Source organism: Capsicum annuum, chromosome 9 (genome assembly GCF_002878395.1).
Source record: "Capsicum annuum cultivar UCD-10X-F1 chromosome 9, UCD10Xv1.1, whole genome shotgun sequence".
In the NCBI taxonomy this organism is placed as follows: domain Eukaryota; kingdom Viridiplantae; phylum Streptophyta; class Magnoliopsida; order Solanales; family Solanaceae; genus Capsicum; species Capsicum annuum.
The window spans coordinates 3,568,954-3,581,011 of NC_061119.1; the positions used below are offsets into that span (position 1 = coordinate 3,568,954).

Genomic DNA, 12,058 nt, shown 5'->3' on the forward strand with positions numbered 1-12,058 from the left:
TTTAATTTTGTAGGTCCTAGGATTATATATTTTTATATATGGTCTGTCTTTTGTAAGCACAAATTATATAAGTCGGAGTTATGTAGAGTCGAGAGACGGATTTATTAAAATCCCCTTCATCAAAAACTAAAATTAAACTACCAAATAGAAACAAAACGAGCTTCTTTAAGGTGTTATATATAAACAATTGAATCCTCTTAATATAAGGTTAAAAGAAAATTTTGGTTTATTGGCAAAATGGTTAAAAAATTATGCTTATGTCATATGTTCAAATACCAAAATAACACTTTGATATTTCTTTTTAATTTTCTTGCATAAAGTTGAGTTGACTTTTTATTTAATTTAAGTCATGGATCTATATTTGAGATGTGTGCATATATCTCGTAAAATTAATTGAGATGTGTGCAAATTGACTCGACATTTGTGCTCCCCAATAGGGTCAACACTTCTACATATATGTCAATGGTTTCACTTTATCAAATCAAAAACCAACACTTGGAATTCAAGATTATTTTATTATTTATTTTACTTTTTTTAAAAAAACCAAAGCTGGTTTTGGAAACTAGACTCTGTGTGTTTCTTGATTTTTTCCCCCTCTATATAATTACACTTATTTTCTTAATTCCCACCATCGCCTTTTCAATTTCTATAGTTCACATACTACACATATACGTACCAAATATTTATCTTCTTTATATATTTTTTTTTTCAAATTTTACAAAAAAAAAAAAAAAAATGTCTCCAGCATTGGCAAAATCAGTTGAAGATTATCATAAAGGTGTGAAGTATTTGCATGAAAGTGGAATTCAAAGAGTTCCAAAGAAATACATTTTTCCAATTTCAGAAAGACCAAATTCTTCTTATACTATTAATGGAAAGCCAAAAATGTCATTGCCCATCATAGATTTTTCTCAACTACATGGTCCTAATAGAGTTCAAGTTCTTGATTCACTGTCCTATGCTTGTGAAAACTATGGATTTTTTCAGGTAAAATAATATTCCTATGAAAGGAAAATTATATTTCATCTGTCTTGCGACATACTTTCTTTTTTAGTTTACCTTTTTATTTGGTAGTGGTAGGTATGCTTTATATATAAAAAAAGAGATAAGTATCCAATAACCCTTCGAACTATGTATCAAAATTGATACACATAGTTCAACTTCACAGGGGTCTTATTGTCTCCCTGAATTCAATTTTAACATATTTTTATTACTCTTTTGTGCTGATGTGACATCTTTATTAGATAAAATAGGGTCAACATCAACGGTGCCACGTCAGCTAAAAAGGCGGGCAAAAGGTGCTACATCAGTTAAAAAGAATGACAAAATTAAAATATGCTAAAATTTAGTTTATCTCCCTGAACTCAATTTTAGTATATTTTTGTTATCTTTTTGTGTTGATATGACCCATTTATTAGATACTAGATGCTTTACTCTGTAAAAGATAGTGGCACCAACAAACTTTAAATCTTGGATCTGCTTCTTGTGACATGTTTTAGACCATGAGTATTCTTTTTAAACTTCATGTCAATCAAGTGAAACACCTTCACATGTAGAAAATATATTGTTTTTGGATATCCTAATTACTATGAAATTGAACCTACACAATATTTACAATATGATAATTGGCTGTTTATGACTTAATAATGAGTTAATGCTCATAGGTTTATATGTACATTTTGAAGTTGATTTAATGTTGTCATGCAGTTGGTAAACCATGGAATACCAGAAGAGGTAATAAGAAGCATGGTGGATGTTGGAGGAAAGTTTTTTGATCTACCATTAGTAGAAAGAGAAAAGTACATGACAACAGACATGACAACACCAGTTAGATATGGGACAAGTTTCAATCAAACAAATGATGGTGTCTTTTGTTGGAGGGACTTTCTTAAGTTGGTTTGTGAACCTCTTCATGATGTTCTTCCTCATTGGCCTTCTTCTCCCTCTGATTTTAGGTAAGAAGAAAAATTCTTTTAGTTTAGAGATAAGCATCCAGTACTCAAATTATGGTCAACGTTGCTACGACACACTCTAACTTTACAGGGGTATTATTATCTCCTGAGTTCAATTTTAGCACATTTTTATCACCCTTTTGTGCTGACGTGGAATCTTTATTACATAAAATGAGATCCACATCAAAGGTTTCACGTTAGCTAAAAAGATTTATATAGATACGCTAAAATTTACTGAGGGGGTTAATAGGATCCCATAAAGTTGAAGTGTGTCCTAGCAAATTTGATCATAGTTCGAAGGCATTAGATACTTTATTCTTTAGTTTATACTACTAATGTTTATAAATTGAGTTGGAGTACTAGAACAACAGTAAAATAATCTTCGTATGACCTATAGGTTGTGAGTTTAAGTAATGGAATCAGTCATCAGTCGTTGATGTCTATGTCTAGATAGGCTGCCTATATAACAAGTCTCTCTTGGGTACAACCTTTCCTCGAAGCCCTCAGAAAAACAATAAAATAATCTTCGTGTGACATATAGCTAGGTTGTGAGTTTGAGTAATGGAATCAGTCATTGATGTTTGTGTCTAGATAGACTGTCTACATAACACGTCTCTCTAGGATATATATACAACCTTTCCTCGAAGCCTTTCGTAATCGCGGAATGCTTCATGCACTGATTTTTCTCCTTTTTAATATATATAAACATATAAGTAGAAGTCCTGGAGCAATGATAAATTTGTCTCTGTATAATCTATAGGTCATGTGCTCAAGTCGCATAGTCAACTTTTAACATTTCGCATCAAAATAGGCTATATACTTGCATAACAACTGCTAGAGTGCAACCTTCTCTTGAATCCTGTATAATCGCAAAATACTTCGTGCACCGGATATAATCCTCTTTTAATTTCTCCATTATATTTTCTTCTTGCATGGTTGTAAGCAAAGGGCCACAATTACTAACCTTAACAACACACATATATATTTGTTCATGATGTAATAGTATAATTATATATATCATAGGGGTCATAATCATTATAATTATATATGAAAAATGCGTTGTTTCCATCCTGAATTATATACGAAATTGCTAAAACATATTCGAACTTTCGGAGGGTCCTATTACCCTTTGAATTAATTAATACCGTATTTTTGACAACCTTAGTACCTAGGTGGCACATCAGTGGATCAACACAGTGATGTGTCGCGTAGGCACACATATGTGTCACGTAGGTACTAAAGTTGCCAAAAATATAGTTTTAATTAATTCAGGGGTAATAAGACCCTCCTAAAATTTGGATGTGTCTCAATAATTTCGTGTATATTTTAGGATGGAAACAATGCATTTTTTCTGTAATAAAAAAGAAGATTATATCATTCTTTTAACATTTTGTATTTGATTTTATACAGGGAAATGGCAATTGCATACTCAAAAGAGACAAAAATCTTGTTTATAAAGTTAGTGGAAGCCATCCTAGAAAGTCTTGGCATTAATGTTACAACAAAAAACAAGACACAACAACAAAATGATGATGTTGAAGAAATATTAAAAGAATTTGAAGATGGAAGCCAACTAATGGCTATCAATTTTTATCCACCTTGTCCTAATCCTAATTTGACACTTGGAATGCCTCCTCATTCTGATTATGGATTCCTCACTTTACTTCTTCAAGATGAAGTTGAAGGTTTACAAGTGAAGTTTAATGGTGATTGGGTCACTATTCAACCTATCCCTGGTTCTTTTGTGGTCAATGTTGGTGACCACCTCGAGGTACGAGATATTTTCTGAGTTTGACTTTGAAAGAAGTATCCATTGACCTTCGAATTATAATTAAAGTTGCTACGACATATTTTGACTTTACAGGTCCTATTATCCCCTCTTAACTTAATTTTAGTGTATTCTTATCACTCTTTTGTGCTGATGTAATACCTTTATTATATAAAATGAGAGTTCACATCAACTAAAAAGGTTGATAAAAGATGTCACATCAGTTAAAAAAGTTGATAAAAATATGCTAAAACGTAGTTCAGGGGGTAATAGGACCTTTTGAAGCTGGAGTGTATTTTTGTCAATCCTTTTGTGCCGACATGACACATTTATTACATAAAATAGGGGTCCACATCAGCTAAAAGGTTGATAAAAGGTGTCACATCGGCTAAAAGGGTTGACAAAAATACGTTAAAACTTAGTTCAGAAGGTAATAGGACCTTTTGAAGTTGGAGTGTGTCGTAGCAAATTTGGTTATAGTTTAAGGGATACTGAATGCTTTACTCTCTAACTTTTATGCACTAACTTACAGTAAAAAAAACTTGTGATTCTGAATTTGAATTTTATAAGTTTCGACTTTAGAGCTAGCTAGGTTCTTGTAGCTAAACTCATTGTCGTTGAAATTATGGGTTTGAGATTTTAAAAATACCGATAATATTTTTTAGTAATGTTTTGATTTCAACATTCCACGTGACATATTTAAGATCACAAGATTCAGTGGACTTTTGGATATGTTAGTCATTTTTATTTTAAGACTATAAAATTCAAAATTCTTTCTAATTACTTCTGTCGATCCGAAATAATTAATGTTTTAGTCTCTAACAATTGGTCCAAAATAATTGAAGTTTCATAAAATCAAGAGGTATTTATTGTTTTCTCTCAAATTTGCCCTTGATGTAGATATTCCTAATTCAAGGTACAAATTAAATGATAACAACTTAAAAATAAAATCATAATTAAGGATATTTTAGTATAACTTCTATTAATTTTTAGGAGTAAAAGAATTTCATAATTCATGCGCTCAAGCTTAAAACATCTCAATTATTTTAGATTAGAGAGAATACATCCCTTAATTTCGTGATCAGTCAAATTAAGACATAAAATGAAATGAATGGAGTAACTATCACATACACTAAACTATTAACTCAAACAAAGTTATTTTTCTTTTATTTTCATTGTTTTTTACATAATTTTTAAATTTTTTTTTGCAGATATTTAGCAATGGGAAGTACAAAAGTGTGTTACATAGAGTTCTTGTAAATTCTTTGAAGTCAAGAATTTCAGTGGCTTCTTTGCATAGTCTTCCATTCAATAGCATAATAAAACCATCACCTAAATTAATTAGTGAAAAAAATCCAATACTTTACAGAGACACAGATTTTGCTGCATTTCTTGAGTATATAAAATCTTGTGATTCCACCAATAAAAGCTTTCTTGAGACAAGGAAGTTAACATGAAAAAAATAGTTCGATTTTGTCTGAATCTTCGTTGAGGAAAAAGAAGCGGTTCATCAGCCACTACATATGACAGTTGCTCAGTCTTTTTTTCATCAGTGATTCATTCGTCAATACTAGTTTGATGAAGAATTTTAAAAATAGTGAATTTCTAGTAGTGAAAGAAGAGACTAAAAAGGAATTTGGACAAGTTTTGTGTATTTTAACTTTTTCCATTAGTAGTAGTATTTTTAATTTTTTGGATTGGTTGGATAAATTATTATTAGAAATTATTGGTTTGGCATATAGTTCACATCAAGTTAATGACATAGTTGTATTGAGATTATTATAAATGTATATACAACTTTTATTAGCTTCTTCCAATTCATTTCTTTTCCAAGGAATCTATTTCAATTTTTTTAGGAAAAAATAAGGAAAAAAATTATTACTTTATTTCTTTAGATTCATATAATTTAAAGTTTATTAATCAATGGTAGCGATATGGAGAAATAGATTAAATTCTTCGATATATGTTCCACCCTTAATTAAATATCTTGAATTCGAGAGTCTAATAATAATTAAACACAAAAGAAAAAAATATTTTTGATCAGTGGATGGAATTCTTCGATATATTTTTCACCCTTAATCAAACGTATTTCTTTCTTAATCAAAAGAAAGAAAGAAAGAAAAAGAACAAAGAAATTAAACACTTTTTGAACAGCCTCGCATTGAGAGGTAAAGAGCTCTCTATGAATGGCGCTTTCATATTTATGGACTGAACTCGAGACATCTGATGAAAAATAGAGAAGTACTTGCCGCAAGTTATTTTTCTGTAGACGTTGATCTATATATATTAATATAACTATCGTTTGCACCAACAAAAAAAATATTGTGCAACAATTTTTTTCCGGCTGACGTAATGTATTTGTATTATAGGAGTATAAATATTGCATAACTATGTATATAATGTATAGGCATAATAGATAAACAAGTCTTCTAATTTGGTCTCGACTATATTTGTACTTTTCAACTTTGGTTGTCCACAAATAGGCATATAGATTTGTATAAAGTTGACAATTCGATATATACATACGATGTGACATAATACATGTAAGATGCAAATTGGCCATGTAGAATGCAGTATAGAATGCACATGTCTAATTGTTCAATTTTATACATGTTCTAGTGTCTGCTTGTGTACATCTAAAATTAAAGAGTATAAATGTCAGCTGAAGTTAAATTAAAGTGAACGTTTATCTATTATTTATATATAAATATATAATGTTGGTTTGAAATGTTTTTGCCCTTTTTTTTTTTTTGTTGTATTTTTTTAACTTTTAAAATAGTTTTCTTGTTTTTGTGTTATGTTCACATAGCAAAAGAATGACCAAGAAGCTTCGAATAGAACTTTCCATTTAAACGCAAGAAAAACATTATAATGGTGATTTTATATATATATATATTTTGGTATAAGCCATCAAACTTCTTTAGATTTTAAAATCATGTTTAGATATTTAATTAGGATCAACATGAATATATTTTGAAAGCCATCACACATGTTCATTGTATTTTGCTTGATTTGGAGACGTGTCCTTCACAATCTCCTATTCAAGGTTAGATTTTTGATAAATTATAATTATGTCATATCTTATTTAACCGTTCATCGGTAAAAAATTATAATTTTAATCTTTCATGCATGATCCAAAAAGTTCATACACAAAATTATATACAATATAAATAAAATGAACTATTCGAATAAAACTTCATTAAATCAACTAAATATAATCAACAAGCGTCATGCTGAATTAACACGACTGAAGGATAAATAAGAGACAAGAGTGTCAGGCTGCTCAGGTGCAAGGACGAGTTCGTGCAAATCTGAATTGTGCAGAAATATTAGCCAATGTTATCTTGGGTTGCAAGCTTATTTATCTCATACTCAATTCGATTTCATTATCAATTAATAACCAAAAAAAAAAAAAAAAAAAGATAATTCGGTGCACTAAAGCTATCGCTATGCACGGTATTTGAAAAAGGGCACCACCACAAGGGTGTATCGTACGCAGAAATCGAATGATCTAGAACGAAGTTAAACCATAATACATACTTCTTGACCCTACGAATTAATTGTGTGTATCAATTTTAGCGTAAACAATATAACGTGTATTTGTAATTTTGTATTGTACAAATATTACATAGCCATGTATATATGATGCATAATAATTAGTATATGAATATTTGACGTTGCAATTATGATCTTCTTGTATTTTATTTTAAAATTTAAAAAATAGTTTTCTTGTTTTTGTGTTATGTTCACATAGCAAAAGACTGACCAAGAAGCTTCGAATAGAGAACTCTCCATTTTAAACCTAAGAAAAACATTATAATTAGTGATTATATTTACTTTTTGGTATCAAGCCATCACACATCTTTATATTTGAAATTAATTATAAAAATTATGTTTAGATATACATTCAATTAGGATCAACATGAATGTATTTGAAAGCCATCACACATGTTCGTTGTATTTTGCTTCATTTAGAGACATTGCACATCATTCAATCGTACGTTGTCTAATCAACTCTCATCAATACTTTGTTAGTAAATATTTGTCTCTTGAGAGTTGAGACCAATCATAGACAGTATCTCACACTTTCATACTGAGGCATTGAGACATCTCTGCTTCACAGACTTGAATTATCTCAGTTTAACTTTTCGTATCTTATCCTTCACCAAAGTCGCTCTCATCTTGTCCGAGATATCCTCATTACAAATCTATTAATTTCTTTTAGTATATGTCCACACATTCATCACAACATTCTAGCTCATACAACTTTCAACTACTGAACGTGAGAGCTTTTGACTTCCCAACAGTACTCCACCACTCATACATAATAATAATAGATCTAATTACCACTCTATAAATTAAACTCGTCTTTAAATCTTGGTGACAAGAAAAGGTGCGATATTAATTAATTATATATACACACTAAAAACCAATGACCTTATATATAAAATATAATTTTTCAAATAAATAGGAACAAGTATTACTCCCAAACAACTGCATAAAATAAAACATAAAGAAGGACAAAAATAGTTGGCTCACATTTTATTGTTCAATCCAAATGCAGCATCTTGGTTGGGCCAAGTTGTAGTAATTCGAACTTGAAAAAACGCGCTTTAGAGAGTAATCGAAAGAGTAGTATTTGCGAGTCCCCAAACAATAGAAAACGCCCTTGTCGTTGTCATGAAACATCGGGAAATATATCTTGTTTCCTAAACCTCGCGCAACGCATGGTTTCAAATACGACCCTCCATAGCTCACGAACAATGTTTTATTGTCCAAACTTGTTATTTGTTCCCTCTCGAGTGCCGTTCCATTCATCTGGTACCTCCAAACCTCAACTTTACCTTCGTCGTGAGTTAGAAACACAGCTAATATTCCTCCATTATAGACGTCTTCTGCCGTGTAAATATTTCGAATTAAATTTTGTTTTCGAGGCAAAAAGGGCTTCCCATAAAATTCCCAGGTTGGTGTCTCTGCAGAATTTTCTTTGGTTCTTAGTATTCCCAAATTCCCTTTATCTCCCAATGGGTAGACAATATTGTTTCCGAAAAATATCGGATTATTGCACCCAGTTAACGTAAACAGTTCTTGGCTATTTCTAAATTCATTAATAAAATAATGATACGTCAATATAGTATCTCCAACTTTAATGAGTATTTATGCCAAAAAAACTCTTTATCCAAACTATTTTGTCAAATACCCACTTAATTCCACCTCACCACCAACTTTTCCAACTTAACAATTTCAGCCCCAACCTTTATAATAATTCACTTTAACTCAATACTTCCAACTTAATAAATTCACCCACAAGTTTCTAATAATACACTTCAATCAACTCCATCATCCACCACTATATATATAAAAATAATATCTAGGTTTCCAAAAATATTAAAAAAAAATAATTTCAAAAGCTAAAAATAGAAAGTGATTATTTTCCCCACCAAAAAGCTTCGATTCTGACAACTTTTTCGGTGTTATTTTCCGGCGATCAGCTGTAAATTAGTCCACAAACATCATAAGCTTGTCCATTGCATCCATTGTTACCCCATTTGTTTCCTATCTTCTTAAACACACTTTCCACCATTGTTAAAGAGCTTTAAATCACTCACATTACTCAAAACCACTTTAGACAGTGCATTACAACAGCTCAGGCGACTCCAAGTTCATTTCTTTATTCCATAAACCCAACAATCATTGATTACAAACAATATTTGTAATTTCAAGTATTTGTACGGAAATCTGCGCAGTCATTGACCCGTTCTCGCCAGTCATCGATCGTGCATACAACACGACATAGACCATAAGCATAATCTACCATCGACCGAAGCTTAATTCTAGGATGTCTATTGCAGAATTTGTTCTGGTTTCTGGTGATTTCATGGGAGAATGGGTGGAGACTTCGAAATGTTGAAAATGGAGATCATTTACCAAGGTGACAATTTTCATTCCTGTTCGCCGCAACAGTTCGTACGATGAATTTATTGCAAGCGTAATGCAGAGCGGGGATCTAGATTGCGCGCCGAGCGATGTGGTGATTAGTTATGTAATGCATTCGAGGGAAAAGGTGAATCCTATGATCATAAATAGCGATGTACGTGTGCTGACGTACATAATGGATGCTGATGTAGATAGCTTTAGGCCAATTTTGAGGATAAATGTGGTTGAGAGGTCCTTTGAAGGACCGCTGAATTCATCAGCACCCCCACCGCGGCGCCTGCCAGTCGACGATGATTTGATCGACGACGATTTGAATGATTATGAGAACGATGTTGATGATACAATTAATATGGAAGATTATTCTCTGCATATGAAAGACTTTTCATCGGACTGGCAAGATGATGAAGAAGACCGTGAAACGAAATCACAAGCAGGACACTCCTTCACCGACGCAACTAATTTCTGTTATGGTCAAATATTCGCCGATAAAAAAGAGCTGAAAATGCAATAGACGCAGCAGCAGCGAGGCAGTCTTTTGATTATTATATGGAGAAGAGCTGCATGAAATTGATAAAGGCGCAATGCTTATCTCGTGGTTGTGGCTGGCTGTTGCGGGCAAAAAAGTATGACACCTCGGACAAATTTTGCATATACAAGTATGTCGGGATGCACACGTGCGGTGTTAAAAAATCCACCCGCAAGCATAAAAAAGTCTCATCCGAATTGATTGCTTCAGTATGCGTAAATCTTTTTTGGGATGGTAAGGGTCCAAGCAAAAGAAAAATTCAAATAATTGTATTTAAGGAGTTGCGTTGCAACGCAAGCTATTGGATGTGTTGGAAAAAAAAGTGTAATTGCGAAGAACATCATTCGCGGGACACCAGAGCACGGATATGCTTGCTTACTGGCTTTTTCCCACATGGTGAAGTTATTGAATCCCGGGTCTTCTTACTCTATCATGGTAAACCGGATGGATGGATCGTTCGTTTACTACTTCTTAGCATTCGGAGCTTGCATACGAGGATATGCCCACATGAGAAAGGTAATTGTCGTCGATGGCACACATTTGTATGGCAATTACGGGGGCGTTCTGTTGAGCACTGTTGCACAGGACACCGAAAATCATATATTTCCGATTGCCTTTTGTGTCATCGATAAAGAGAACGATGCTTCTTGGACCTTTTTCTTCCAGAAGCTGAAGTCTATCATAGAAGATAAACTAGATCTATGCGTCATCTCCGACAGGCACATTAGCATCACCAATGCCTTCTCCCATGTATACAGTCGTGCACATCACGGACTTTGCATGAGGCACCTCGTTGAAAATCTTCGCGTAAATCAACACTGTAGAGAACATCTTTATCTATTCTACACCACGACAAAGGCTTATTCCTTTGATGTGTTTAGCGATAATTTTGTGGAATTGAAGAGTAAATGCCCCGAGGCAGCTCATGTCTTTGAAAATGTGCTTGATTTTGAAAAATGGAGTAGAGCACACTTTACAGGCAATAGGTACGACGTGATGACCACAAACATCGCCGAGTCACTCAACTCAATTTTGATGGATGAATGGGAGTACCCCGTGTTATACATATTCAATTCAATTGTTAAAAAATTTAGAGAAAAGTTTAGGGAGCGACATGCATTTATCGGTGGTAAAGAGAATATATTTGTGCCTTCTGCGGAGAGGATCCTAAGGGATAATAAGAGTGCGACCGATTCCTTGTATGTGGGTAATCCAAATGGGGTTCTTGACGAGTATACAGTGTTCGGCAACGGCGTTACTGCCAAGGTCAATCTCTTGGAAAGGAGCTGTTCTTGTCAGAAATATGACTTGGTGAAAATGTTGTGCCAACACGCGATGGCAGCTTTGCGAGAAAAGTACGGCGATGGCAAAGATTATGGTAACTCCATCTACGACTACTCTTCGCCAGTTTGTAAAGCTGAAAGTTACCTCCTCGATACTCGAAAGCAATTAACGTAGTCCCTCCGGAGGCTGAATGGACTGTGCCACAGGAATTGTTAGACACCAAAATTTCTCCACCCTCGTACGATCCCAAACTCGGAAGGAAGAAAGTCAAATACAATAATGACGTCGGTGAGACATTCAAGTCCAAAAGGAGGAATAGGTGTTCAATATGCAAGAAATTCGGACACAAAAGAACCACGTGTAGAATGGGAATCAAATCATAAATGGGCTTTTTTTTAGCTTCAGTTGTAAAACTACTGTTTTGGGGGATGAATGTGCATTTCTGTAGATTTTAACATTTAGTTATTATCAACCTAAAGCTTTGTCTACGATAGACTATCTATAGTCTACGGTATATATAATATATGGTCTATAAAATATTATGTATTAATTATATTATTGTTGATCTAACACGTTATGTTGGTCATTTTT

The 12,058-nt window shown here is 33.0% G+C and overlaps 2 protein-coding genes across 2 annotated transcripts; both read left to right on the top strand.

The window, feature by feature from the left end:
- Positions 1-568: 568 nt before the first annotated feature.
- On the top strand, positions 569-5,537 carry LOC107843153 (probable 2-oxoglutarate-dependent dioxygenase SLC1). Its single transcript, XM_016687347.2, has 4 exons — positions 569-987; positions 1,708-1,955; positions 3,363-3,723; positions 4,932-5,537. Exons 1-4 carry the CDS (start codon positions 736-738, stop codon positions 5,175-5,177), a joined length of 1,107 nt encoding a protein of 368 aa, XP_016542833.1. The 5' UTR covers positions 569-735; the 3' UTR covers positions 5,178-5,537.
- A 4,666-nt stretch (positions 5,538-10,203) lies between these two features.
- On the top strand, positions 10,204-11,641 carry LOC124887380. The gene is made up of 2 exons (XM_047396993.1): positions 10,204-10,280; positions 10,903-11,641. Exons 1-2 carry the CDS (start codon positions 10,204-10,206, stop codon positions 11,639-11,641), a joined length of 816 nt encoding a protein of 271 aa, XP_047252949.1.
- Positions 11,642-12,058: the final 417 nt, after the last annotated feature.

Coding starts and splice junctions, on each gene's coding strand:
- LOC107843153 (XM_016687347.2), top strand. CDS start 736: ATGTCTCCAGCATTGGCAAAATCAGTTGAAGATTATCATAAAGGTGTG. Junction 988..1,707: donor AAAACTATGGATTTTTTCAG/GTAAAATAATAT, acceptor GTTGTCATGCAG/TTGGTAAACCATGGAATACC. Junction 3,724..4,931: donor ATGTTGGTGACCACCTCGAG/GTACGAGATATT, acceptor TTTTTTTTGCAG/ATATTTAGCAATGGGAAGTA.
- LOC124887380 (XM_047396993.1), top strand. CDS start 10,204: ATGGAGAAGAGCTGCATGAAATTGATAAAGGCGCAATGCTTATCTCGT. Junction 10,281..10,902: donor TGGCTGTTGCGGGCAAAAAA/GTATGACACCTC, acceptor CATCTCCGACAG/GCACATTAGCATCACCAATG.